This window comes from Xenopus tropicalis, chromosome 2 (assembly GCF_000004195.4).
Source record: "Xenopus tropicalis strain Nigerian chromosome 2, UCB_Xtro_10.0, whole genome shotgun sequence".
Taxonomy (NCBI): Eukaryota; Metazoa; Chordata; class Amphibia; order Anura; family Pipidae; genus Xenopus; species Xenopus tropicalis.
In genome coordinates, this window is record NC_030678.2 from 108,609,241 (window position 1) to 108,635,855 (window position 26,615).

General features: G+C 38.8%; 2 protein-coding genes across 4 annotated transcripts in view; both read left to right on the forward strand.

The window, feature by feature from the left end:
* The first annotated feature begins 1,787 nt into the window (after positions 1-1,787).
* On the forward strand, positions 1,788-6,374 carry cxorf21 (chromosome X open reading frame 21). Its single transcript, XM_031897002.1, has 2 exons — positions 1,788-1,889; positions 5,308-6,374. The coding sequence occupies exon 2, from the start codon at positions 5,310-5,312 to the stop codon at positions 6,207-6,209; it is 900 nt and encodes a 299-aa protein (XP_031752862.1). The 5' UTR covers positions 1,788-1,889; positions 5,308-5,309; the 3' UTR covers positions 6,210-6,374.
* A 4,376-nt stretch (positions 6,375-10,750) lies between these two features.
* The window catches only part of prrg1 (proline rich Gla (G-carboxyglutamic acid) 1), a 38,039-nt gene continuing 22,174 nt past the window's right edge, over positions 10,751-26,615 (forward strand). Inside the window, exons 1-3 of one of the 3 annotated variants that reach the window (XM_012957065.3) lie at positions 10,751-10,898; positions 17,559-17,606; positions 18,431-18,487. In XM_012957065.3, coding sequence (XP_012812519.1) covers positions 17,597-17,606; positions 18,431-18,487 — 67 coding nt within the window. In that variant the 5' untranslated portion in view covers positions 10,751-10,898; positions 17,559-17,596. The remainder of the gene's footprint in view (positions 10,899-17,558; positions 17,607-18,430; positions 18,488-26,615) is intronic. The other 2 variants (XM_018091288.2, NM_001017345.2) reach the window with 2 other exon arrangements.

Consider the following 26,615-nt stretch of genomic DNA (forward strand, 5'->3'; position numbering starts at 1 on the left):
TACTTCTCCAATGTAAGTTGCTCATATGGCAGCTATCAGCACAGGGAGTTAGAAACTTGGAACAACTCTGACACTGTCTGGAGTTTGGACTAGTAGTACCATGAAGTCGGACACAAACAAGTCAAACACAACGTTTAAATAATCATAGCTCAGATGGATGCAAAAGCAGCATTAAAAGCAATGCCACGTATACAAGTAATATGATCATCACTTTGTTTGCAACTTTTTAATTATTATTATACTTAATAATAAAAAAAAGTGCCCAAGATGGCAATGCTGGTGTAACAAACAAAAGCGATGATCATATTACTAGTATTAGTGGCATTGGATTGGGTTACAATTTTGCTTGCATATAATTTTTTATGATCTGTATTAGTTACATATTAAGTTAAGATACGGCAAATACAGATTGTGAACTGCTGAAACCAAAATCTGGTGAGCAGAGAAGTTCCAGCAAGGGCAAGGTAGTATAACTGTAGTTTCAGTAAATGTTCTCATGCTCATGCATTCCTAATTGTATTGGTAAAAATAAAAGCAATTTATGTCAGCATATTTTTTCTACTGACCTTTTCAAAACTTATACCTTGTTTTGTCCTGGCTTTATGTTAATTATATTTGACAAGTCATGCTCATCTGCTGCTCTTATAGGTTTGAGGTGAGATTGGCTTCACTGTTTCGGGTTTCTCTTGAATAGGGCTAATATTGGCCCTAGGGCCAAACGATTGAATTAAACTGGCGGGTATTGGTGCCATCAGACCGAGGGCCGCATCAATGAGCCAATGCGGTTCCCAGTCCAACAGAAAATCAAACCTGCCCAATCGAGATCTGGTCAATTTTAGACCAGATATAGTTCGGATAGGCCCATCGGGGATGGCCATCCACAGGCAGATGACCTGCCAAATCTTAACATTTACATCAGCAAACTAGCATTTCAACATGGATATTCAGCTTTCGTTGTCCAAGCACCCTGTGGCATATTAAAATTGTGTATTATGGAATCACGCGTGTCATGTAGGGCTTCACTAAACTCCAGTTAGTGATAGACTTAGGTATTCTTGCTCTCCTAGATACCCCGGAAGCCTAGCTGGAATGTTGAATTTAGCATGACAAGCTATTTCTGAAACTACTGTGCTATGAGTTACATAGCCAAGGTCAAATGCTGGGTTAGAAAATGTAAGTAATAAAGAGCATAATACTGCACAGTATTCACAGGACAACAGGTATGTCTGAACGTGAGCACATTGGGCTTTTTTATGCAAAATCAGTCTGAAATGCTTGTGTGTTAAAGGATGCACAGTGGGCTCTGCTCAGTTAGCATTTGCACCTATCTTAAGTGCAGTGCAAAAGGCCCTTCTTCCCCTGGCATAGGGTGCACCTTGATTAGGAGATTTAGTGCAAGGCTCCACTCATTTGTCTATACTGTGCAATGGAAGGAGACAATTTTATGTCAAATGCTATGTCAAAATGTCTCTTCAAATTGGTTTTGGTCAAGGTTTGGTTGATTTACTTTTTCTGCAGTTTTACATCCCCCCCTTTATATACCTTATATATGTGTGACTCTAATATTTCTGCATATTACAAAAATTGTACACCTCCAAAACTGATAGATTCTTGCATCTCATTTGAGCTTTAATCAAGAGAATACAATCAAAATGCTGGCGAACCACTCAGTTTCATCTTAGAGGGAAAGAGGAAGTATCACTTTTTTTTGTCATGTAATCAGTAAAGGCTTATAAATCTTGCCTCAGAAACAGCCCCTTCAGTTACAACCACTGAAAAGAAAGCCTGGCTGTACGTATTTGCTTGCACGCTCTATTTGGACATTTTTTGTGTGTAATTCATTTCTAACTGATCCCAACTGAAAAGCTATATTGGCCTAAAACAAGCAGGTAAGAAATATTGTGCTACTTATTTTTAATACTTTGATACTGCTATGTAATTTGTCTATATGATGTGCACTGTGATTTTATCTAATGTTGACTTGCATTTCATCTAATAGGTCACTGTTACTGTTTATCCAATTGGACACAACTACTGGGGGAATTAAAACACGTGATTTTACACAAAAGTGGATCAAAATGTCTATTTGCACCAAAAAATAATCACACCAAATTCACATATTTCTGACACTTAAGTTTCAGAAATTATTTCACCGCCCTCTGCCAAAATGTACGTTTTTGATGTTAACAACTGTTTTTGCCATTTTAACCCCATCTCCTCAAATTTTATATAAGATAAGAAAAAAGTAGGTAAACCCACAATTTTTTGTTTAATGTTGTTCTGACAATTTTTTGTGATTTTAGATGTTTCTGTACATGATAGCAGGCTGGATTTTTACCAAGATATAAGTTGACAGTTTAACCAGATATAAGTTAAATGGTGGATTTATATACAAAAAATAGGGCTCACTGTCTTACATATAAAATAATTTACCACAGGAAGCTAACAGATGGAAGCCTTGTGCATTTTGTGCTAAAAGCAATTTGTAATAGGATCTAAGTACCTTAAGCAGGATATGGGTTAGCTTGTATCCAACATGTTCCTGTAATAAATGCATGGCATTCAATAATATGTAATTTTGCACCTGCATTATATTGTGTACACTTGTCAGCAGGTTTGTGATACTTTGTTTATATAGGGGGAAAAATGATGAATTGCACAGATAAACTACCTTTACCAACATCAGTAAATAGGCCTTACATGTTGCCAGTGTGCCAGTAATTGCTAGGAATTGTAACTCAGAAGGAACCGGAGAGCCAAAAGGTGAAGATGATAAAAAAATGTAATCAAATTTTACAATGTATTCACAGCTTGAATTAATTGAGAACCTGATAAAAAAAATAATATATCTTTACAGTGCAAGGAAAGGGTAACACACTGGGAGTGCCAAAAGTTAGGCACTGGCCCAATGTATTAGGTTAGGAACTGTCTGGTCTAGAACAGATACATTGCACTAACTGGCTACTGATCCTGGCTGAGCCACAGGAAGCTTTGTAGGTTGGGTTCAGCAGTCTGTTTCCTTTGCTGACATCTGAAAATTATCTGGCACCAGCTACAGGTTATCCCCATATTACTGAGCTATTTAAGCCTCTAGTCCTATTTCCTTGTGACTATCTACATTTCAACATGCAGAGTATAGTGAAATTGCACATTTTTACTATTGTATGTATGCCCAACTTAACAGGTCTGCAGAATCCACAAGGGAGCCTTGGAAAATACTAAAAGGATGATGGGTTGGAAGACCAATGCAATTTTATTTTCAAACAGGAGCAGCAGTTCAGGGAAAAACATATTGGCATCCCAGTATAATACCCTATCCTTGCTCTTCAATTTTTATATATTTTTAAGATTAACATAAAAATAGCATTTTTAAGAAAAAAAATGCCATTGTCAATTATCCAGGTTTATTATTAAATGTCACTTTTAACTCACACCCGTTTTTACACGTTATTTTGATGTTAAAAATGTGTTATAATTTATTATAATATGCCCATAGCTCCTTAACAACAACTAAACTTATCCTGTTCCATAGAGAAAAGCTGCTTGTAGCAAAGGTATTGAAACACATTGAAACATGGTGTGTTCTCTACTGTTAGATCAGTGGACCATAGTAAAAATTGCCCCATTGTTTACCATTTTAGATAATGTGAATCTTTATTGCATAGTATTTCTAAAAAGAGCTTAATAAAGCTGTTTCCCTTTTTTTTTTTTCAAAACAAGCAGGTGCCCAAAAAATACACATTTTCTTTTCTGCAGAACCGAAACTACATGGTGGCCATGAGCATAAAAAAGTGATATTTTTAAAACAAGCCTGAAACCATTATGTTTCATCTTCAAACGATTGCTTCTAAGGACACTGTAAAACAAGAATTAAAGACTATTTGAAAGAAATCTCTGGTGCGACTTATAAGCAAAGGGAATTTTTACTGTATGCTGGCATACATTCCTGGTATCCCTCTGTGTAGGCTAGTACATCAAGGGTGGCACCTGTAATTGTTAAAGGAATATTGTCATGAGAAAATAAACCAAATAAAACCACATCAGTTAATAGAGCTTCTTCATCAGAATCCTGCATTGAAATCCATTTTTTAAAAGTGCAAACAGATTTTTTAATATTTAATTTTAATATTTCACATGGGCTTGACATAATCTTCATTTCCCAGGGCGCTAGAGCCATGTGACCTGTGCTCTGATAAACTTCAGTCACACTTTGCTTCTGGGCTGCAAGTTGGAGAGATATCAGCACCCTCAGCAGCCGATCAGCAGAACAATGGGAAGGCAGCAAGATAGCAGCTCCCAGTAGATATCACAATAACACTCAATAGTATGAAATCCGGCTTGGGACTCCTCCAGTTACATGGGAGTAGGAGAAACAATAGGTTATCGGAAAGCAGTTCTAATGTGTAGCGCTGGCTCTTTCTGAAAGCTCAGACTCAGGCCCAATGCACTGAGATGGCTGCCTACACACCAATATTACAGCTACAAAAATACATTTGTTGGTTCAAGAATAAAATTTAAAATGGTAGAGTGAATTATTTGCTATGTAAACAGTGTAATTTAGAAATAAAAGAGCATGCTTCATGAACACTAGGCCACAGTACCCGCACAGTAGGGATTCTAAGGTGATAAAGGTTGCAACAGTGTTTTTTTTATACCTTCACCAAAGCTAAAAGTAGAAATTAAAGGAAAAACTTGTATGTATTTACCTCATTTTTTGCACGCAAAAATATGAAAGCAAAATAAAGAATAATGCGTGACAGCCCTTTACATAAACTCTCTAGCTACTCTTCAACGAACAGATGGGGGCTGATTTACTAACCCACGAATCCGACCCGAATTGGAAAAGTTCCGACTTGAAAACGAACATTTTGCGACTTTTTCGTATGTTTTGCGATTTTTTCGGATTCTGTACGAATTTTTCGTTACCAATACGATTTTTGCGTAAAAACGCGAGTTTTTCGTATCCATTACGAAAGTTGTGTAAAAAGTTGCGCATTTTTCGTAGCGTTAAAACTTACGCGAAAAATGCGCAACTTTTCGCGTAAGTTTTAACGCTACGCAAAATGCGCAACTTTTTACGCAACTTTCGTAATGGATAGGAAAACTCGCGTTTTTACGCAAAAATCGTATTGGTAACGAAAAATTCGTAAAGAATCCGAAAAAATCGCAAAACATACGAAAAAATCGCAAAGTACCGATCATTACGAAAAAAACGCAATCGGACTCCATTCGACCCGTTCGTGGGTAAGTATATCAGCCCCATGGACTGTGAATTGATGTTGCTGAACTTATTTTGTGTTATAACAGGTATGCTCTCAGAGGGATATCTTTATGGAATCCAGCAGTGGTATGAAGATGACACATATCTATTCAGTCATAACAGGACAGCAGATGCATCAAAAGAACTGAGTGCTGTATGCAATATAACTTACTCTTCCACATGTGAGACAAGAAGCAGGAGATTTTTCAGCAAGTTTGCATTCAAAGAAAGGCGTAATCCTACTGTCCACTCAAGGAGAATTACAACAAATACAGAACAGACAAGTGAATTACAGCGAGGAACTGACAACCTGATGCTTGAAAGGGATACATCACCCTCCTTAGCAATAACTGGCTATGAAAACTCAAGCAAAGAAACATATTTGGTTCCATCTTCCTGCAAAGATATGTGTATAGACTATAATGATCTTCACATTGCAGGCGATCAAGTGATGGCTATGAACTCTGAACTCACTGACTTGACTTGCACGCACAGCTTTGATTTTTGTGAAGGTCCATTTTTAGAGTCATCCCAAATACCACCAACTATGGAATCTATAAATGCCACAGCTAATGACATGAAGAAGAAGCCAAGCAAAGGTGACTTTTCTTGCTGGAAAGGAGGCAGCATTAAGGATAAAAGTATTATGCAACATCAACAGCCACTCTCTAACTCTGTGCTTAATGAGTACTTGGAACGCAAAGTTATTGAACTTTACAAGCAATACATAATGGATATGAGCTGCAGCACATCAGCAACTGATATTATGGCTTCAGAACTTATTATGAACAATGTACAGCAGATTAGCATGCAGATTTCGCGGGAGCAAAATATGGAAACCAATAAGGCCAAAGACATGGTCATTAGTTTCTTGATTAGAATAGCAAGTGAGAAGCACTCCAATATTGTCAGCACCCCAAATCTACAAATCTCTTCAGATGAAGCATGAACTTATTAAGCTTATGGGGTTGTACAGTAAATGGATAGAAAACTCAATATAGGGTTATAATTGTAAAAATTACCAGAATGTACAAACCAAAGGGCAAGTAACACAAAAAATGAAAGGGTTCGGTATGTAAACAATGATTAATAAGAATAAAAACATTTAAATACATCAGTTCTCTTTCTCTGCAGTAATATAAAAAGCTGTTTAGCTATGGGGCTGACAATTTCAAGTAGAGATGATATTTGCATAGTAGATAAGTGATAAGCTTCAAGATCAAGACATTGTTTTCTTGTAAAATCCAATATAACCAATAGTGTCTGAAAATAAATACTGAACATAGAGACTTTTAAATACAAAAAAAGATTTACAAGCACCAAAAAGTGTGATATATCCAGCAGCTTTTTAACATCATGGAAAGCCCAATAGGGCAGGAGAAGCATTTGAGAAGACTAATGTGTTACTTACAAAGTAACCGCTTTGGGCAAGAGTTCAGAAAGTACAAGTTACCCAGTATTAAGTGTAAAAAAAAAAAAACTTACATTGAGCGCTCATTACTCTGTTTATGCAATAAAAGTGACATCATAGACCAGAACATAAAACTGTTGCATAATATAGCTTGGTCTGTCTTTGGTGTGTATCTAAAATGCTGTATTGAGGGTTGTCTGAACAGACTACAATTGCCATCATCCTGTCCTGGACTTTTCAACCTTGAAAAAGGTCCCAAAAGGGACCGAAACGTCGGTTGTACATGCAATTATAATACACTAATATTTGTTTGAACCACAAGACCCTTGGTGCTGGTTGTGTTTGATTTGGTATATATATATATATATATATATATACATTAATTACAGTGAGAGACAGCGGGAACATTACCCCATATATACAATGATGCAGTGGGTTTTGACATACTAGACTTCCCCCATGCTCTTGTAAACAGAAGGTTACCTGAAGGCTGGAGAACATTTCAGGCTCAGAATTAAATAGATCAATATACACTCAGAAATCATAATCATTGTTAAAAATGCTCACATGCCTAGTAATAGATATGAGAATAGCAACCAAGCAGAAAAAATAGAGGCAAAAGCTGAGTGGTTCACTATTGGGAAATATGGATTGAATAGGTGAAGTAACACCTATCTGAAAAGACTTGCATTGTGCTGTTCTGGCTATTTTTGAAAGTGCAGGATCATGTCTAATAAACAAAAAAAATACATTTATTGGATTGAGAATAACATTTTAAATGGTAGAATGAATTATTTGCAATGCACACAGTGTAGTATAGTATTAAAACTGCATTATAAAGAACATGACAGTGGTTTTTAATGGGTTTGTGGCTGAGTGAGATAGATATGCAGCTACCTCCAATGAAAAGCAGCTCTGAACATTATATTTTTCATCTTGCTTCAGGACACTGTGCTTTAGCCTACATAGGAAATCTAAGAAAGCTGTGCTGTGCTCGAGTGTGGTGGGCTTTTTCTCTCAGATTCTAAGGCAAGCCCCAAAGTAAGTGAACCAACAAAGATTTTTCAGTGCAGCTTCCTATCAGAGAAGTAAACTCCTAGGTCAAATGGAAAAATTGTGTGCAGCAAAACATAAATCCTGCTAAATGTTGCAGTCACCTTGAATAGTTTTTGCAGGTAGGGTAGGGAATTTTAAATCTTGGAGTAACACCCAGTATCATAAGTGACACAGTAAAGCAGCTGGAGAATGTTGGTAATTTCAGTATTCATAACATGCAATAAATATATCCATTCTATATATACAGTATATACTGATATATTTTTTGTGAATACCTGGATACACATATGTACACCCGTGTATATATACCGGTACATGTATTAGGTTTCTGAATTTCTATTTAAAGTTGGATACAAACTTTAGTATATACACAAGTAATGAATCAATATTATACATAATTTTGAAATACCTCCTGAAGCAACTTTCCAAGCCCAACTAAATATTGAAGTCTATGTTCTCTTTGATACTCAACCCTCTCTTCCCACTTTCCCTAAAAATCTTGATGTTTTCAACATGCTTGCAGTTTTTTCTTCCCATGCTGTCCTCTCAAAACTCTCCAACATGCAGGTTATTTTCTTTTTACACAAATGGAAAGTATGCTGCCATCTGCAACTGGTGTCATCCCTGTAAGACAGCAATATATGTCTAATTATATTGCATTCTGCATAAGATCAAAAGCAAGGATAAGCAAGCAAATAAATAAAGTGTTTAAAATATAAATGCTTATCTATTGTATCTGTTGATAACATAAAATGACAGCAAGCTCAAGAGATTTAAGCATAGCATAGTAAGACAATGTGCAAATACAACGTAAAGAAATAAAAGTGTAGAACCTTATAATGGCCACACAGGGTCAGTATAACAGCATCATACAAGGATAAGACACTTTAAATCACAACATCCCACAGCACACTTAGGGACTGGACCAGGCACATTTGCACCATCCCCTTTATGCATATGTAGTACAGTTACTATAAGAAGGGAAGTAGTGTTCTGCTTTATTGTTGTTGTAGCTCCATTAAACCCCCTCTAAGTTACAGCTAGCCCAGCTGGTTTCATTACTATGGATCAGGCGTGTGACAATCTGATCCCACTCTCTTTTGACTCTTGTTTGAAAGAGTGGTTTAGGGATTCTGATCAATGAATATGAACACACTTGAGTGCTTTCAGGTTCAGCTTCACGTGTTTGCTATTTCACAAATAACCTGTATTTGCTCAGTTACTGGCTTTTCCTGACACTTGGTAGAATCTTCACTTCTGGTCAGGAGCTACATTGCCTAATGTGTTTTTATGGCCCAAGGCTGCAGAAGACCTTAGCTACCAAATGTGCTTTAATAGTAAACAGAAGCCGAACTCACTGTGATGAATTACTCTTTGTGTGCCCATAATGGATAACCTATCCCAAGCCGCACTGCATACAGATAGTACCAGGGGACCCAATGGCATACTGATTTGCACCTTTGAGCACTATGATGTCCGCCGTGGGGGCAGTACATTTTTAATATTGCAACTACCACAAGGGTCTAGAGGGCATTAGCTCTGCTCTAGCACTGGCACAAGCACTATTTATACTGTGCATAGGCTTCCTACCTAACTGAACAATGACTACAGTAGAGTACACTGGTCAGTACATTTCCCCCTCTCTGACCATAATCTAAAGGTGGCCATACACGGGCCGACTATAGCTGCCGATATCGGTCCCTTGGACCGATTCGGCAGCTAATCGGCCCGTATATGGGGAGAGCAGAGCGGCCTGGCCGACCAATATCTGGCCTGAAATTGGCCAGATCTCGATCGGCCAGGTTAGAAAATCTGGTCGGATCGGGGACCGCATCGGCTCGTTGATGCGGTCCCCGATCCGACTGCCCCATTGCCGCCCACATAATCCGATCGTCTGGCCCCAGGGCCAAACGATCGGATTATTATTTTTTTTACCTAAATGGTCCCCGATATCGCCCACCCGTAGGTGGGGATATTGGGGGAAGATACGCTCGCTTGGCAACATCGCCAAGCGAGCGGATCTGCTCGTGTATGGCCACCTTAACTCCCTCTACAAACTCTGCAGCAGGCCTGGACTGGCAATCTGTGGGTTCTGGCAAATGCCAGAGGGGCTGCTGTAAGATGCCGTAGAAAATCACTGTTTAGTGGGTTGATCTCTTTGGGCCTCTGTGTACATAGAATGCCAGGGCCTATTTTGACTCCCAGTCCAATGAGGTCCTCATAGATTCACATACCATGACCTGTAAGCACTAAACATGTCAACTCTATCTTTTTTTACTCAATATTTCTACCATCCCTTGTCCTAATCTGGCTACCTCTATTATAACATGTTCACTTACTGCCCTTAATGAGTTTATCCTGCCAAGACAAAATGCAGCCTAGGGCCACAGAGAACAAAGAAGCTGGATGGATGGTGACAGTAATCCCACAGAAGTACCCTGGGTTGGAGTAGTTTTCAGTGAACCAGAGCACTGCCGTGTGTCGAACATTTAGCACCCATTCCCTCCCTCTCCCCCTCAATGATTGTACTGTAACCCTTATTTTTGCACCAAAGACTAGCTCCCACTTCAGTCATCAGCCTCAGCTGGGCCCTAGTATACATGGATGGAGAGGTGTTGCAGAACTATATCGTTCTGCTTCAGAGCCATAGGAAAGGTAACATCGGTGGTTCAGCAGCTTGATATCACTTCTGCAGTTTACTTGCTACCAGCGATTGCGCGACATATATACCAAATATGTAGAAGGCATTTCCAGCCGCTGAGCCACCCATGGTGCTTAGCTCTTCCTGTCTGCCCCTGTTCCTGTTGGTGGGGAGAACGGGCGGAACGACAGAGAACTGTAGTCCACCGATACTAATAAAAAGGTAACAATATTTATGTAAAAAATAATATATAAGGTTAACATTTTAGGGGACGGTCGAAAGCTGTTACATTATCACCGAGGTTATCCATGTTTCAACTCAATAAAGATTTCACATATTGAACAGTTGTAGTCACTTTACCGAGGTGGGTGACGGGAAATGTAGTTCTCAGTGTAACTTCTCCTCCCAGTGGTGAATGTGTTTAGGATTCATTTCTAATGGGCTGAGCAGCGGTAACACCGAGAGGAATAGGAGTCTCCTCCCGGAGCAGCGTTGAGACCCGCTAGCTGGGCAGCACGGAGCCCCTCCAGGTACAATAAGGCCAACCCTTTTCTGCTCTTATTTACTATATGTAGCGAAAGGTGCAGGTTAAGCTCTACTTACATGATTTGTACCCTATTCCTGGCTCAATGTATACACGGTCATTCCTAGCGTTCGGCATTGTTAGGCTTTCCTTTTATTATACTTTTTGCTATAGCAAAGATTCGTTCTCCTACCAGTTCATTCGTATTTGCCCTGATCAGCCTATATTGCTTTGTATTCCATTGTGACTGGTGGCATTTGTATGGATTTGCAACATCAAACTTTATCTGCTGATGCTCTTATCCTATACAGGGTAGGGGGCTATAGAAATATAACTAGCCACACTGCTTTTCCCTTTATCCACATATACACAGACATACATTTGTGTAATAAACAGTCCAGATCTAAGTCTATATTGCTAAGCAAATGTGGGCCCTATGCCCCCCAACCCTCTAAAAATTGTCAATACTTCTTTACATTAAATGCATCTTTCCACTGACCAGTTAAATGCAATCTGCAGTCAAAAACAATTTTGCACAATAAAAGTGTAATTTTAAGCAACTTTACAATGTCTTTTTAATTACTATATAATGGATAGTTGATCAGAATTCCATTTTCTTTCATTGTACGTAAATGTCTTCTAAGGTAGCTATGCCCTTTTAGAGGATATCAGAGTCCTGTAACAGCCAAGTTCCGTTACTGCCCCAGCCAGCAAAAACTATACATCATAGAGGCATTTTTATTAAGAAGAAGAAAAAATATGTGAAGAATCTGGCGTATTTTTCCACAGCAGAAAGCAACACAATCATCAGCTTGGCATTGGCTTTTATGCCTTATAATTTTTTTCTTAGGTTACATATTTTATATTTCACTCATTTTATTTTTTAGAGGTGTTGTGCTTGGTGGGAATTGTAGTGCCGCAACTGCTGGTTTATCAATAAAGATTTTTTTTCAAGTCATTAGGTAATAACATTCACAATTAACAACCTAATAGTGAATAATGAATTCAATACTTTATCTTTCCTTTATTTTCATTTAAAGCCAAGTGTAGGCTGATGTATAGTTTTTGCCATTAGTGAGAATGTTCTTTGTCTTAAGAACTGGTTAAAACGTTAGAATTTTTTGTTCTTAGAACATGAGTTCAGTGAAACTCATTTAGCTTGGGTACAAGTGTGCTTCTCCCAAATGCATTTAAAATGTTTTCTATTGTCCCTTTTCCACCTTGCTAAAAATTGATTATGTGGCGCTTCTGATGACAGATCTGGTTGGATGCGGTGCATGAGTAGATGCTGGACATAACTGTCCAACTAAATTCTCAGCATGGATTTATCCGACTCCTAATGACTTGCATCCTAGCTGGTTTTACCAGAGCTTAGGATTGTGTTTAAAGACTGCTAGTAATTCTCTAGGAGGAAGATTAGCCCATTACATGCTTAATATCAATATATGCTGGAAATATACATAAGCACTTGAGAGATAGCAACTGCATGCCTGCTATAAACAGTCAATTTGAGAACTTGTATTCATTCAGGGTAACAGAACAAATTAGTTCAGGGTAAATTGGCACAGACACACAAAACATTCAGGCTTTAGAAGGGGGACTTGCAATTCCTATCAGCTGACTTATTGTCATTTTTGCCAAAAGCTGGCAGTTGGCACGTGTTATTAGTAATGACTTGCAGAGTTACAAGCGCATCAGAATGCAAGGGCTGCATTGATAAAATGGTTCCTGGTGATCCCTGCTTTGTGTGTTTTTATGACAGGTATGTGTTCTAGTTTTTAGAAGATCTGCTAACTAATGACAGGACAGAATGTACCATATTGTAGAAGCTGTAGGTATATGTGCCCTGTGTGGTATTAATTTGTTGTGCTTAGTCTTGGGGGCACATTTATCAAAGTACAATTGAGTCCACATACAAAAATTTGTATTTTTTCTAAGTTATAGAATTGTGCGTATTTTCTACAGTTTTTTTTTTGTTAATATGTGTGACTTTTTCCTACTTTGCGACAAAACTTATGTGACAAAATCGTATTTGTCGCAACAAGTACAAAAGGTTCGGATTCATTCAAGCATCGGTATCGTGACTTTTCTTGGGCCAGGTTGGAGCTGCCATTGAGTCCTATAGGAGGCTTCCAAAAACATGCGCAGAAGGATCAAAGTCAGAAAGGTTTTCCCACCGTTTACCATCATTCGGATCGTCAATACGATATTGTGACTATTACGATTTTTTCATAAGCATTTTCGTGACATTTCCGATCATCAGAAATTATTGTATCTGATCTGAATTTTACCCATTTTTGGGATTTGAACTCATACTTTGATGAACCTGCCCCTTGATGTTGTGGTATATATTGGCAGCAATTGTAATTCTGTGCACTGCTCATGGTATTAAGCACAGGGCTTTATTGTACAGGTATGGGACCCATTATCCAGAATGCTTGGGACCTGGGGGTTTCCGGATAAGGGGTCTTTCCGTAATTTAGATCTCTTACCTTAAGTCTACTAAAAAATTATATAAACAGCAATTAAATCCAATAGGATTGTTTTCGCTCCAATAAGGATTCATTATATCTTATTTGGGATCAAGTACAAGGTACTGTTTTATTATTACAGAGAAAAAGGAAACCATTTTTAAAAATGTGAATTATTTGATTACAATGGAGTCTATGGGAGATGGCCTTTCCGTAATTCGGAAATTTCTGGATAATGGGTCCGATACCTGTACACCGAATTCTACACCTCATGCCATATGGATAAGATACAACCAGCACAAATACACTGGGCGCAAGCACTATACAGTGGTGTGAAAAACTATTTGCCCCTTCCTGATTTCTTATTCTTTTGCATGTTTGTCACACAAAATGTTTCTGATCATCAAACACATTTAACTATTAGTCAAAGATAACATAATTGAACACAAAATGCAGTTTTTAAATGAAGGTTTACGGTATTAAGGGAGAAAAAAAACTCCAAATCTACATGGCCCTGTGTGAAAAAGTGATTGCCCCCCTTTTTAAAAAATAACTTAACTGTGGTTTATCACACCTGAGTTCAATTTCTGTAGTCACCCCCAGGCCTGATTACTGCCACACCTGTTTCAATCAAGAAATCACTTAAATAGGAGCTACCTGACACAGAGAAGTAGACCAAAAGCACCTCAAAAGCTAGACATCATGCCAAGATCCAAAGAAATTGAGGAACAAATGAGAACAAAAGTAATTGAGATCTATCAGTCTGGTAAAGGTTATAAAGCCATTTCTAAAGCTTTGGGACTCCAGCGAACCACAGTGAGAGCCATTATCCACAAATGGCAAAAACATGGAACAGTGGTGAACCTTCCCAGGAGTGGCCGGCCGACCAAAATTACCCCAAGAGCGCAGAGACAACTCATCCGAGAGGCCACAAAAGACCCCAGGACAACATCTAAAGAACTGCAGGCCTCACTTGCCTCAATTAAGGTCAGTGTTCACGACTCCACAATAAGAAAGAGACTGGGCAAAAACGGCCTGCATGGCAGATTTCCAAGGCGCAAACCACTTTTAAGCAAAAAGAACATTAAGGCTCGTCTCAATTTTGCTAAAAAACATCTCAATGATTGCCAAGACTTTTGGGAAAATACCTTGTGGACCGACGAGACAAAAGTTGAACTTTTTGGAAGGTGCGTGTCCCATTACATCTGGCGTAAAAGTAACACAGCATTTCAGAAAAAGAACATCATACCAACAGTAAAATATGGTGGTGGTAGTGTGATGGTCTGGGGTTGTTTTGCTGCTTCAGGACCTGGAAGGATTGCTGTGATAGATGGAACCATGAATTCTACTGTCTACCAAAAAATCCTGAAGGAGAATGTCCGGCCATCTGTTCGTCAACTCAAGCTGAAGTGATCTTGGGTGCTGCAGCAGGACAATGACCCAAAACCCACCAGCAAATCCACCTCTGAATGGCTGAAGAAAAACAAAATGAAGACTTTGGAGTGGCCTAGTCAAAGTCCTGACCTGAATCCTATTGAGATGTTGTGGCATGACCTTAAAAAGGCGGTTCATGCTAGAAAACCCTCAAATAAAGCTGAATTACAACAATTCTGCAAAGATGAGTGGGCCAAAATTCCTCCAGAGCGCTGTAAAAGACTTGTTGCAAGTTATCGCAAACGCTTGATTGCAGTTATTGCTGCTAAGGGTGGCCCAACCAGTTATTAGGTTCAGGGGGCAATTACTTTTTCACACAGGGCCATGTAGGTTTGGATTTTTTTTCTCCCTAAATAATAAAAACCCTCATTTAAAAACTGCATTTTGTGTTTACTTGTGTTATCTTTGACTAATAGTTAAATGTGTTTGATCATCAGAAACATTTTGTGTGACAAACATGCAAAAGAATAAGAAATCAGGAAGGGGGCAAATAGTTTTTCACACCACTGTATGTATTGCATCCAATACATTTAAAATTTGTTCTCAGAAACTCTGAGGCTGTGCTTGTCATGGTTACTGTAAAGTTAAAAAGTATGTATATCCGACTGAGACAAATTCACCTTATCTGTTGCTGTGCAGTAGGCTGGAACAAGTATATTTGTTCTGCTACAACATAGCGAGAATCTTGGTAGATCATTATGTGGATGAATCATTATGACAGATCCCTTTGCGTTACTGATCCATTTACTTTTGCTGCCATGAGGCAGGGCTTTAGGGGTCCTTTGGGAACACCACTGTTATAGTCTCCACTACTGAGTAGCTGTAATAAAAACACAGGAAGCACATGTTTAGGTGACTGTTGTGGGCTTGGGTTGTAGCTTTTCTCATTGCTCTGTGTGGAAAGTGACCTGTGGACATTCTAGTCTATATCGGTTCTAAAAACTTCTAAAGAAAATATGTACAAGGAGGTTTATAGGTGTCATTGTGACTTGTCAAATGTCAACTTCTTTAGGTGTGTTTAGTCACTTATACTACATACTTATATTTGAAGATTACACAGATATCAACGGGGATAAAACAATTTCTTGCTGCAGCCCCTAAGACAGATTTTGCTCAGGCGCCCTCTATGGCGCCCGATCAAAATCTTTAAACTGGCCCGATCGGCGAGTCGACCGATATCAGCAGCCTCCTTCGATATCGGTCGACTCACCGACTTGCCATACACGCACCGAATATCATACGAAACAAGGTTTCGTACGATATTGTTTGTGCGTGTATGGCCAGCTTTAGAGTCATAGCTGTGCTCTAATATGATATTCACTTTTAGAGATTCTATCACACTTCTTAGGACAAACCACTTGTGTTTAATCCAAATAGCCAGCATTGTTTTATAGCATAATAGGGATGGTGTGTAGATGTCATCAGCTCTTTTCTACTAGTGCAAAGTACACATTTTGTAGATAACAAGACTCCATAAATATTTATTCTTGATAATGAGATAAATTGATCATGTGGTGCCTCTGATGACAGATCTGCTTACATTTTTTAGAATCTGAAAGTGCTAAATGCTATGAAATGTGTTTGGAGAAGTAGGCTCCATGCAGTAACTACTAGGGACAATTTTTGCAATAAGTTACTGAGACCTCTCTTAGGTAATTGGTCTTATATGATGGTGTACAAAATAGGTTCCAGCAGGGTTACATAAACCCGTTCTTTGCTGTGTCAAGAAATAGAGCAGTAGATGTGTTTCACAATTGTCGCTTTTAATGTTTTCTGTTGCTTTTCCGCTCAGCTGCACTTGACCCTTCCTTAGGGAAAGGTCCTTTTCTTCCAGTAAGGTTGCAACATGGCTGTAGAATAGAGCGTCGTACTTATAAAAAGAGAGTTTCCCTTTTTGTGGGCACTCATTGGCCGATGTGTGCTTGCTCATGCCACTATATCTCTTTCATTTGCAATCAAGTTACAGTTCTTGAATTAATTGCTCTAAATACACATGGATTGTTTTGATACCTGTTTGATCTGCAGTGTAATGTGTAGCTGTCATTGCAATTCTTATTCCTTGAAACATGAGTCTGTTGCACCACTAACCAGGTATCATGAATATGCCTGCTATTACATATCCTAAAAAGTGACTGCAGTAAGCTGTAATCCTGCTGAGGCAAGAGGGTTAGCAGAAGATTTTAAAATTCAGTATATTAGAGCTACAGTTAGAAAAACAACAATTCTGCAATTTCCTAGTATTTACTGGAAGTGTTATTATCCTCCTCTTATTAATGTAGAATGCCATTTTGTAACTTTTTGGCGAGAATTTATTTACAGTGAACAAAGGAGCATGATAGAAACATTGCTTTGCTTATCAGCCAATCTTAACCATAGGGGCATATTTATGAAAAGGTGAAAATACATTTCACAGCTCCCTATTAATTTAAATGGTGATTTTAGTGCCATTATTGCCAAACAATGAAAACAAAGCTAACTCTTTTTTCACCTGCTGATAATTATGCTGTGAAAATTCTATACAAATGTTAAGAGAGTTGAGGTCTTTACCTTCATTAAATCTTTACAATCTATACAAAACAGACCTGACTAACGGATCTAAATAAATATGGAGCTTTCCAGGAGAAGCAGAAAGAAACAAATGATTGTACATTGCAGATATGCTTTTATAAACCATGAGAAGTGATACCTGCCTTTAAAGTACAAAAATCCATTTTTTAAATATTTATGTATGGTTTTACATTGTTTTTATGTATGTGTTGCAGGCTCTTTATCTTGCTTCCTGCTTGAATTAGCAGAAAACATGGGCAGTGGTAAGTAGTGTAATATTTTTACTGTATGTTACTTAAATTGTCAAAATTGATACAGTTGCATTGTTGGCTTGTAAGCAGAGGCAGGTAGCCATGTAAGTAACAAATGATGGTTAAACATTATATATACAAAACCCAGAGAGCACACACCATACATACATACATACATACATACACAAGACTTGTATAACTTAAAATGCTATCCTTATAAATAAATAAATAAAGGATGCTTTGGTCAGCATTCTGGCAAAACTGCACTGTTTTTTTTTGTTTTGTTTTTTTTTTTAAACCCGAGGATATTAGTAGTGGTCTTGGAGCTCCAAAGCACTTGGACCTCAGCCTCATGCCGCCTTGTAGTTATTAGTATATTTTACATTGAGTACATGTATCCCTGTAATCATTTTGAATTAAGCAGTTAAGGTCTGTAAATGAAAACAAGTTTTGTAATGTTTGGAATCAGCTGATTTCTTTTAAGGAGAAGGAAAGGTAAAAACTAAGTAAGCTTTATCAGAAAGGTCTATGTAAATACAGCCATAAGCACTCACAGAAACGCTGCACTGACTTCTCTGTAAAAAGATTAGTTGTGTCTGTTTTCCTGTGACACGCAGCTTTCTGCTTCCTGCTCTCTCCTGCTCCCCCCTCCCTCAAGAATGCTAAGAGCTCATTTAACCCCCTTAGGAATGTGGATCTGAACCAATCAGCAGGAAGCTGACTCATATTCTAACTAACTGAGGATGTTCACTTGGTCCTGGTGTCTGTGCAGGAGCGAGGCATTATGGGAACTTTCTTTACACAGCTCAGCATTTTTTCTTCCTGTTTGGCTTTAGATCTTCTGAACAGGAGAAATATGGGGAGACTTAAGGGCACTATTGAGACAACTGAAGGTATGCCTGCAGCTTGAGATTAACTCTTTACTAGCCTTTCCTTCTCCTTTAAGCTTCAGATCAGTTTGGCTCACCTTATTCTTTGCGGTGCTTCAAAAGTAATAGTGTTTTAAACTGAAATGTATATCTAAGGGAAGCCCAGCATCTTCCTTGTTTATTTCAAGGGGAAGATGAATAATACATGAGGCTGACCTTGCATGTCTCTGCTTTTACTAAGCCTCTTTCGTCAAGGGAGAGCTATATTTCTTATTAAATCGCACACCAACATTTCTCTCCTGTTTTGCTGGCTTAAAATATCCCACACGTGATGTAGATAAATTCTCAATGTGTGTAAAGGTATAACTTTTGTTTGTAACTGAGATAATGGCTACATATTGGTAGATTTTGTTATAGCCTTTAGGGAAAGCTTTCATGTGGGTTACATGTGGCAGGGATGGTGCTGATACTGCCCTATCTAAGAAACATGTTTAATAGGAACAGGTCTGGGCTGGGATTCAGAATAGGCCCTGCCTTTTGAAGTACCCAGAGGCCCAAACAGCTCCATACCAGCCAACTAAATAATGACTGTCTATGGCATCTTACAGCAGTCTCTCTGGCATTTGCCAGAATCCACAGATTGCCAGTCCGGGCCTGAATGGTAATAAAATAAAAGAATAAATATATAACATTTCTGCAGAGCAATTTGATACATTGAAGTGAAAGTATAGCAGGCATGTAGACACTAGGTTTTATGAGCAGAAAGAATGTTGAGTTCATAGTTTCTCTTTCAAGTACCATACTCTGGGTACATGTGAATCTGTGAAACAATATCACTATTATCTCCATAAAGCCTTTAGTTTCAGCTACTCGGAAAGAACCATATTAAATTACCATATTTTTATTGCTGTCCTTGGTAACTTCGGTCCTACCTTGGGAACCCTAATATTTTATTAAACTACTGTTTTTGCAGGCTTTACATGTAATGTTTTTATTCAGCCCTGTTTCAATAACACATAAATATAAACTCAAAAGTGAGTCATAATAACATAACTAAATGAGAAAGTCAAAAATATTTTGTGCCTGCTTCTTATCTAGCCAGTTAACTCATCATAGGGATTTTTTGTTAGTGTATCTGCACTAAACAGATCATAGATAGTAGCAACTGAATTGTACAACGAAATGTGTTAACACAAAAATTGTTGATTTGGTAGATCAGGCATCTGGGGTGATCAAAGCAAAATTGATGGGCTGAAATGAAAAGCTGGTTTGATTTTGCAGGTATATCATGACATCATCCAAGCTGAAAATCCTGGTTACAACTCTGTAGTACGATTCATTTCAGCCCAATGGTTGGTAGCTTTGCTGCGCTGGGCTCTTAGTGCCCTGGCTGGAATCAACTCTATCTTCAAGAAGATTATATGTTATACCCATGTCTTTGTAGGTTTCCTCTTTGTATTGTATGGATTCCTCCCACACTTCAAAAACATACTAGCAGGTCAATCCTGACTAAACTGACCATTGTGTGTATGAATGTGTTAGGGACAGTGAGCTCATCTGGAGCAGGGTCTGATGTATAATCTCTATAAAGCGCCACAAACAATATCTGTCTTATATAAATGAAAAATAATAATAATCCAACCAGTTGGATTGGTTAGATTTAGCCATCCTCGTTGCTTGTTCTAATGACTAGCAGATATCTGCCCATTTGTTTTTTGCTTCAATATGAAGTGTAATGATTCTCCCTTTTACTGTTTACTGACCAAAAACAAAAACTGGCAAATTTATCCATGATGACCATGCCACTTCCTTTAAGTTGTAGCTATCAAAATGAGTTAGGCAGGTATTAGGGCTCTGGCACACGGGGAGATTAGTCACCCGCGACAAATCTCCCATGTCTCGGGCGACTAATCTCCCCGGATTGCCATCCCACCAGTGAAAATGTAAATCACCGGTGGGATGGCATACGCGGCGGCGCGATTTGACTGAAATCGCGCAAGTTGCCTCGAGAGGAAACGTATGCCACAGGCAGTCGCGGGCGACTATCTCCCCGTGTGCCGGAGCCCTTAAAGGGACCAGGGGCTACATGAGGTACAAAGTGACTAGGCTATCTTAATCACCATCGCCAGATTTCACCTCTTAATCACCTCCATTTGTTTTATTGCTAATGAATACAGTTTTCTGGGTTCTCTTAAAATGCCTCATGACATGTGAAATACCATTCCCCGTAGAGATGTGTGGATAATGTGAATTTTACAAAACCCACAACTGAAAAATCTTTTCCAATTTAAATAATTATTAAAAGAATAGAGAATTAAAGGGCAGAACGGGGTAGCACTGTGACCACATTAACCCTAATATAGGCTCAGTGGTACAGTTGAATTTAGAAGCTTACATGATATGCATGCAGTGTACTAAAGCTTGCTGTGTGGTTTCTGACATAAACTGTGCTTTAAAATGATAATTAGTCACACAACATAGCCTTAATTGCTTTCTGCCAGTGTTTATGACCCTTTTACAGTCCAGGCAGCATGTTTAGTTATCTAAATGGGATCAGATTTTAATCACTGTGTTTAAACCAAGATTGTATGTTTTAATGAGTGAGAGTACATGACACGTCTTTGGATATCAGTATCACATTTTAATCCAATGATCTAATACTAACATTAAGATTGAAATTGTAGGATTAAAGTCCTAAAAAAAAAAAATCTGAAGACAACAGTCGTACGAAGATTATGTAAAACATTTGTAGGGCACCCATGGATATGCATACACATGTACCAATATTATCGTTATCTGAGTGAAATGTTTTATTTGTCGGGCTATCGACTAAATGGGCGATCGCCATGGTACAGAAATTGTCAGAACTATAATTCGGAGCCCACATACAGTATGAAAAATGAACAAAATTTGTTCGTAAACAATGCCACACCAAAGTCTCAGTTAGTTTGTTCAAGTCTTACAGCCTGTTTAATTAAAGGAACAGTTCAAAGTAAAAATGAAACTGGGTAAAATGGATAGATGGTGCAAAATAAAAAATATTTCTAATTAGTTAGTCAAAAATGTAATCTGTAAAGGCTGGAGTGGGCAGATGTCAAACATAATAGCCAGAACATTACTTCCTGCTTTCAGTTCTCTAACCTCTTAGTTAGTCAGTGACTTTAGGAGGGGCCACATGGGACATAACTGTTCAATTAGTTTGTGAGCACACAGGTCAGATTCAAATAAAAACTAACTGAACAGTTAGGGCTCTGGCACACGGGGAGATTAGTCGCCCGCGACAAAACTCCCTGTTCGCGGGCGACTAATCTCCCCGAGTTGCCTTCACCTGCCATCCCACCGGCAAACATGTAAGTCGCCGGTGGGATGGCACACGCGGCGGCGCGATTTCGGCAAATCGACGAAAAAGCCTCGCGAGGCAACTTCGCCGGTTTGCCGAAATCTCGCCGCCGCATGTGCCATCCCACTGGCGACTTACATGTTCGCCAGTGGGATGGCAGGTGATGGCAACTCGGGGAGATTAGTCGCCTGCGAATAGGGAGATTTGTCGCGGGCGACTAATCTCCCCATTTGCCAGAGCCCTTATGTCCCATATGTTCCCTGCTCAAGTCACTGATTGCTTACTGACTCCTAACAGCTTAGAGCTCTTAAGGAGGAAGTAGTTTTCTTGCTATTATGTTAGATATCTGCCCACTCCAGCCTTTACAGATTACATTTTTTGCCTAACTAACTCTACTGAAAACATTTTTTTATTTTGCACAGTCTGTTTATTTTACCCAGTTTCATATTTACACTGAACTGTTCCTTAAGGGCAAGCAGTCCACCATTTTTTTATGACAACTTGACAGGCAAAATATAGGATACCAACCAAGAGCTCCATTACCTTATAAAGGAACAAAGTCACAGGTTTAGTGCTTTTGTACCACACAACAAATACAACACACAGACAAGAACCATAAAGGTGACTTCTGATTAGGGATGCACTGAATCCAGTATTTGGTTCAAGAATTGAAGAAGCCACTCGTATAAGTGTTTAAATGTTTTCAAGAAAACTCAAAGTCCGGTTTCTTTAGACTTAAAGGACACATTAACCCCAAAAATAATTGTTTGCCTAATAAAAGAAAATATAATTCTACTCAACTTTCCTATATCAATTTATTACAAATTATTAGTGCTTTAAAAGTTATTTGTAAATGTAATTGCTATAGAAAGCAGCATTTGCTGAACTCCTGGATGTATATTGCAAAGTTGCTTACGACTACCTTTTCTTTTATTAGGCAAAAAATTATTTTTGGGGTTGACATGTCTTTTGAGAACTGGGTGCAACATTTTTTTTTTTTTTAGTTTAGTTAGCAAATACAATGCATCCTATTGTCAGTTAACTTACTAAAAGACAATGCTCTTGGTCAATGAAGAGATATCGTCAGCTTGCCTTCATGATATGTCCTAGCTATAGGCCTGCTGGTGAGATCAAGCATGTGCAACTTACTGTCCAATGCTTGTTACTGGACTACAGCACCCACCATCCTAAAAACCACCAAGTCTTTCCAGGGGTGCTATAACTGGAAAACATCTAGAGTATCACATTTTGCTCATCATTGACTTATGTATTCTGGTTACCTCCTTTATTGTAGTTAAGTTGTCAGAGATGGAATCTGATGTTAAGATCTCCTCGTTTGGCGAGGTCGCCAAGCAAGCAGATCTTCTCCCGATATCCCCATCTATGGGTGAGCGATATCGGCTGAACTTAGGCTAATTTGGTTGTTTGGCCCTGGCCAGATGTCGATTGGGTAGGCCCATTGTTTGTGCCCCTTCACGGGCCTATAAGCTGCCGAATTGGTCTAAGGGACCGATATCGGCAGCTCCAATCGGCCCGTGTATGGCCACCTTTAGGGTAATGACAGACAGGATGTTTTGTCTACTGTACATTATTTGTATCTTTATGCAGCTAATACCAGGTTTTTGGCTCAACTAAGAGTCTGCAACCCAAAGGTTAACTGAACACAGATGTGCATACAATTCGAACCTTTAAAAAAACATGCCTAAAACAAATTAATCATCACTGTGCATATGCGGTATGTATCTAAACTTATGAAACCAGTTGCTTTCCAGCCTTTGTTGAACCACATCCCTCAATACCCATGGGAACATTTGCAGTCCTCTTTTCATTGCAAGTGCAAAATGGGAAACTCTCTTTACCTCGCAACCTTTTGTGGTGCTGAAATAACTTATATACATTCTTCAATACATTCAAAATGCAGAAGAGCAATTAAAAAAGGGTAGTGGAAAATGCAGTTTTGTGGCCAGTTTGTGCATGAAGCCGACATGTCTGGCTTGTTAAACAGGTGAACAGGTTTTTCTGAGGAAAGGGAATTGCCTGCTTTTACAGAATAAAACATCTAAAAGCATATCATTTATATAAACAGTGCTGATTTTCTGCCTTGTAAAATATGCACCTTGGATTTTACTAAACATGATTCTGGTGGGTAATTGTTATACCGGCCAAAGGATGCAGGCTGTTAGAGACAGCACAGTTCTCTGGGACTGAAGAATGCTGGCACGCAAATGACTGTATCGGTCACAGCAGATGTCATCTGATAGACCCTGGAGACCTGTCTACCTGAGAAAATGTGATTCACAGGCTAGAGATCTAGAGATCTGGAAAGAAAAGCACGTGCAAGCTCTGAATAGTGGTGTTATACTGAGCTTTTGTAAAGCTTCTAGCGTGTGGCAGGAAAATAGGGACTTAAAGCACACCTAAACACTACAACTCCCAGATAGCTGACCCAAACAGATTTGCTGACTTTCCTGGATCCTGCTAGCCAGATCTGCTCAGTGGCGATATGTGAGTGTTTTGCTCCCAGAGCACACCTTTTGTATTTTTCTTACTCTATTAAGGATTTAGTATTGCAATAGATTGCATATGAAACAATTCCTGACAGTAACTGCTTTCTGGAGGTGCCACGGTGAATCAGGTAGGGCTACGACCAGGTTTAGGGGAAAAGCATTTCATTTAAAAACTATACCTTCAAAATGCATAATTAACTAACAGTTTCTATTATATATTAATTTGCCTATTAAAAAATCTTACCAAACTGAAATAAACTGATTGGCTGATGTGACCTAATATGTATGTGTGCCGTTTGTTTGTATCCATCATGAATTGTATGATCCCAGGGGTCAACGCTTAGTACTTAAAAAGGCAATTTTCTTTTAAAGGGAAAAACCCTAATTTTGTAGGCAATTATGAATAATTTACAGTTCTGGTTTCCCTTTGGGCTAAGCATTAATCCTATCTGTAACAATGGCCCCTTTATTGGAGCTCCCTATAGACCATTTCACTTCTCTGTCTGAGTTGAAATGAAGAGTGGGCCTAACGGTCCCTGACAGTAGGAGGGGGTGAGCCAATCACAGCCCTGCAGTCACACAAGCACAGGCTTCAGTTCCCTATCAGGTCAGCCTAGCTGCTGATTGGTTCCTATCCTACAGTGCAGTGTATTGAGGGCTGCCGGCTCCCCAGCTCATCCAGAGAATTCAGCCAGCAGCAAGTGAAACGGATGGGCGGGGCTAGTGGGTTTTGGGGCGAATTTCTCAATAAATCAGTCCAAAACACAACTTTTTTAGCATAATCCTTCTATATCTAGAGGAGTATAATTCCCTGGGACATTGTTAATTTTTATAGGATATGTCTCCTTTAAGGATTACCCTGTGGAAATGGTTTTAGATGTATGGTTTTACATATGGGCTATTTGTGACAAATATTTATAGATACCTTCATTGTTCAGGGTTATAGTTTTCCTTTACCCTTGCCTTCTCAGGCGGTGGAATGCATAAAAAAGCCACTTCCATGTCACCACTTCCTTGTTCACCTTCAATGTCCAAATCTTTTTAAACCACCAACAGTGCTCTCAGTGTGTTAGAAAATCCATTTTCCATGAAAAAACTAAAAAAGCCACAGTAAAAGCTACTTTTAATACCTGTTAAATCAGTCCTCCTTCTGTCTCTCTGATCAGTTTTCTGAAGGGATGGGAGTGGCCTATTTTGAACCTGACACACTGAGAACTTCTGATGCTTACATCATGTCCAGTTTTTACTTTTTTACTATTGGACCAATTCATTGGTTGCTTGTGCAGTCTAAAGGTCCCCATACACGGTAAGATCCGCTCGCTTGGCGAGATCGCCAAGCGAGCGGATCTTCCCCCAATATCCACACCTACGGGTGGGCGATATCGGGGAGCTTGAAGTAAAAAAAAATAAATAATCCGATCGTTTGGGACCGATATCGGCAGCTTCTATCGGCTTAACCGGTTGCATAAATTGAAAGGCCATTGGTTAATTTCTCTCTGGAAATGACATAGGCAAACAGACTTAGCATATCACAAATCTAACATACAGTTATGTTAGATTTGCAGCACTGTCACAGGCACAGGAAGCAATGTCAGAGTGACCGGTGACACATCCAATAGGTGTTAAGACTGCTGCTAGTACTATGGGTGACATCATATAAAGAAGTAGAAAAGCAACTGTAGTGTTTATAGGGGTCAATGACTTCCCAGCACAGGGTCTGAGCAGAAGTGAAGAATCAGCAGGGGGATGATTCTGTGTGAATATCTCTTCAGCTACACATTTTTTGTTAACTATGTGCATGGGAAAGATTGCTCTATTAAAACTGTTAGATTTGTGAACATACAAAAGTGAACAACCCCTTTAACCACTGAACATAGATAAAGATGGCCATACACACACCAATATAATCTTTGTTCGATTTTTGGACAGTGTGCAGGCTTCTTATTACAGGTATCGGACCCCTTATCCGGAAACCCATTATCCAGAAAGCTCCGAATTACGGAAAGCCTTGTTTCCCATAGACTCCATTATAATCAAATAATTAGGATTTTTAAAATTGAATTCCTTTTTCTCTGTAATAATAAAACAGTACCTTGTATTTGATCCTAACTAAGATATATTAATCCTTATTGGATGCAAAACAATCCTATAGGATATAATTAATGTTTTATTGTTTTTTTAGTAGACTTAAGGTATGAAGATCCAGATTACGGAAAGACCCCTTATCCGGAATACCCTTGGTCCCGAGCATTCTGGATAACGGGTCCTATACCTGTATTGTCCCGATTTTCATACCATGGCGATC

Bases quoted from the DNA above. Each gene is read 5' to 3' on its own strand.
- cxorf21 (XM_031897002.1), top strand. From the start codon at position 5,310: ATGCTCTCAGAGGGATATCTTTATGGAATCCAGCAGTGGTATGAAGAT.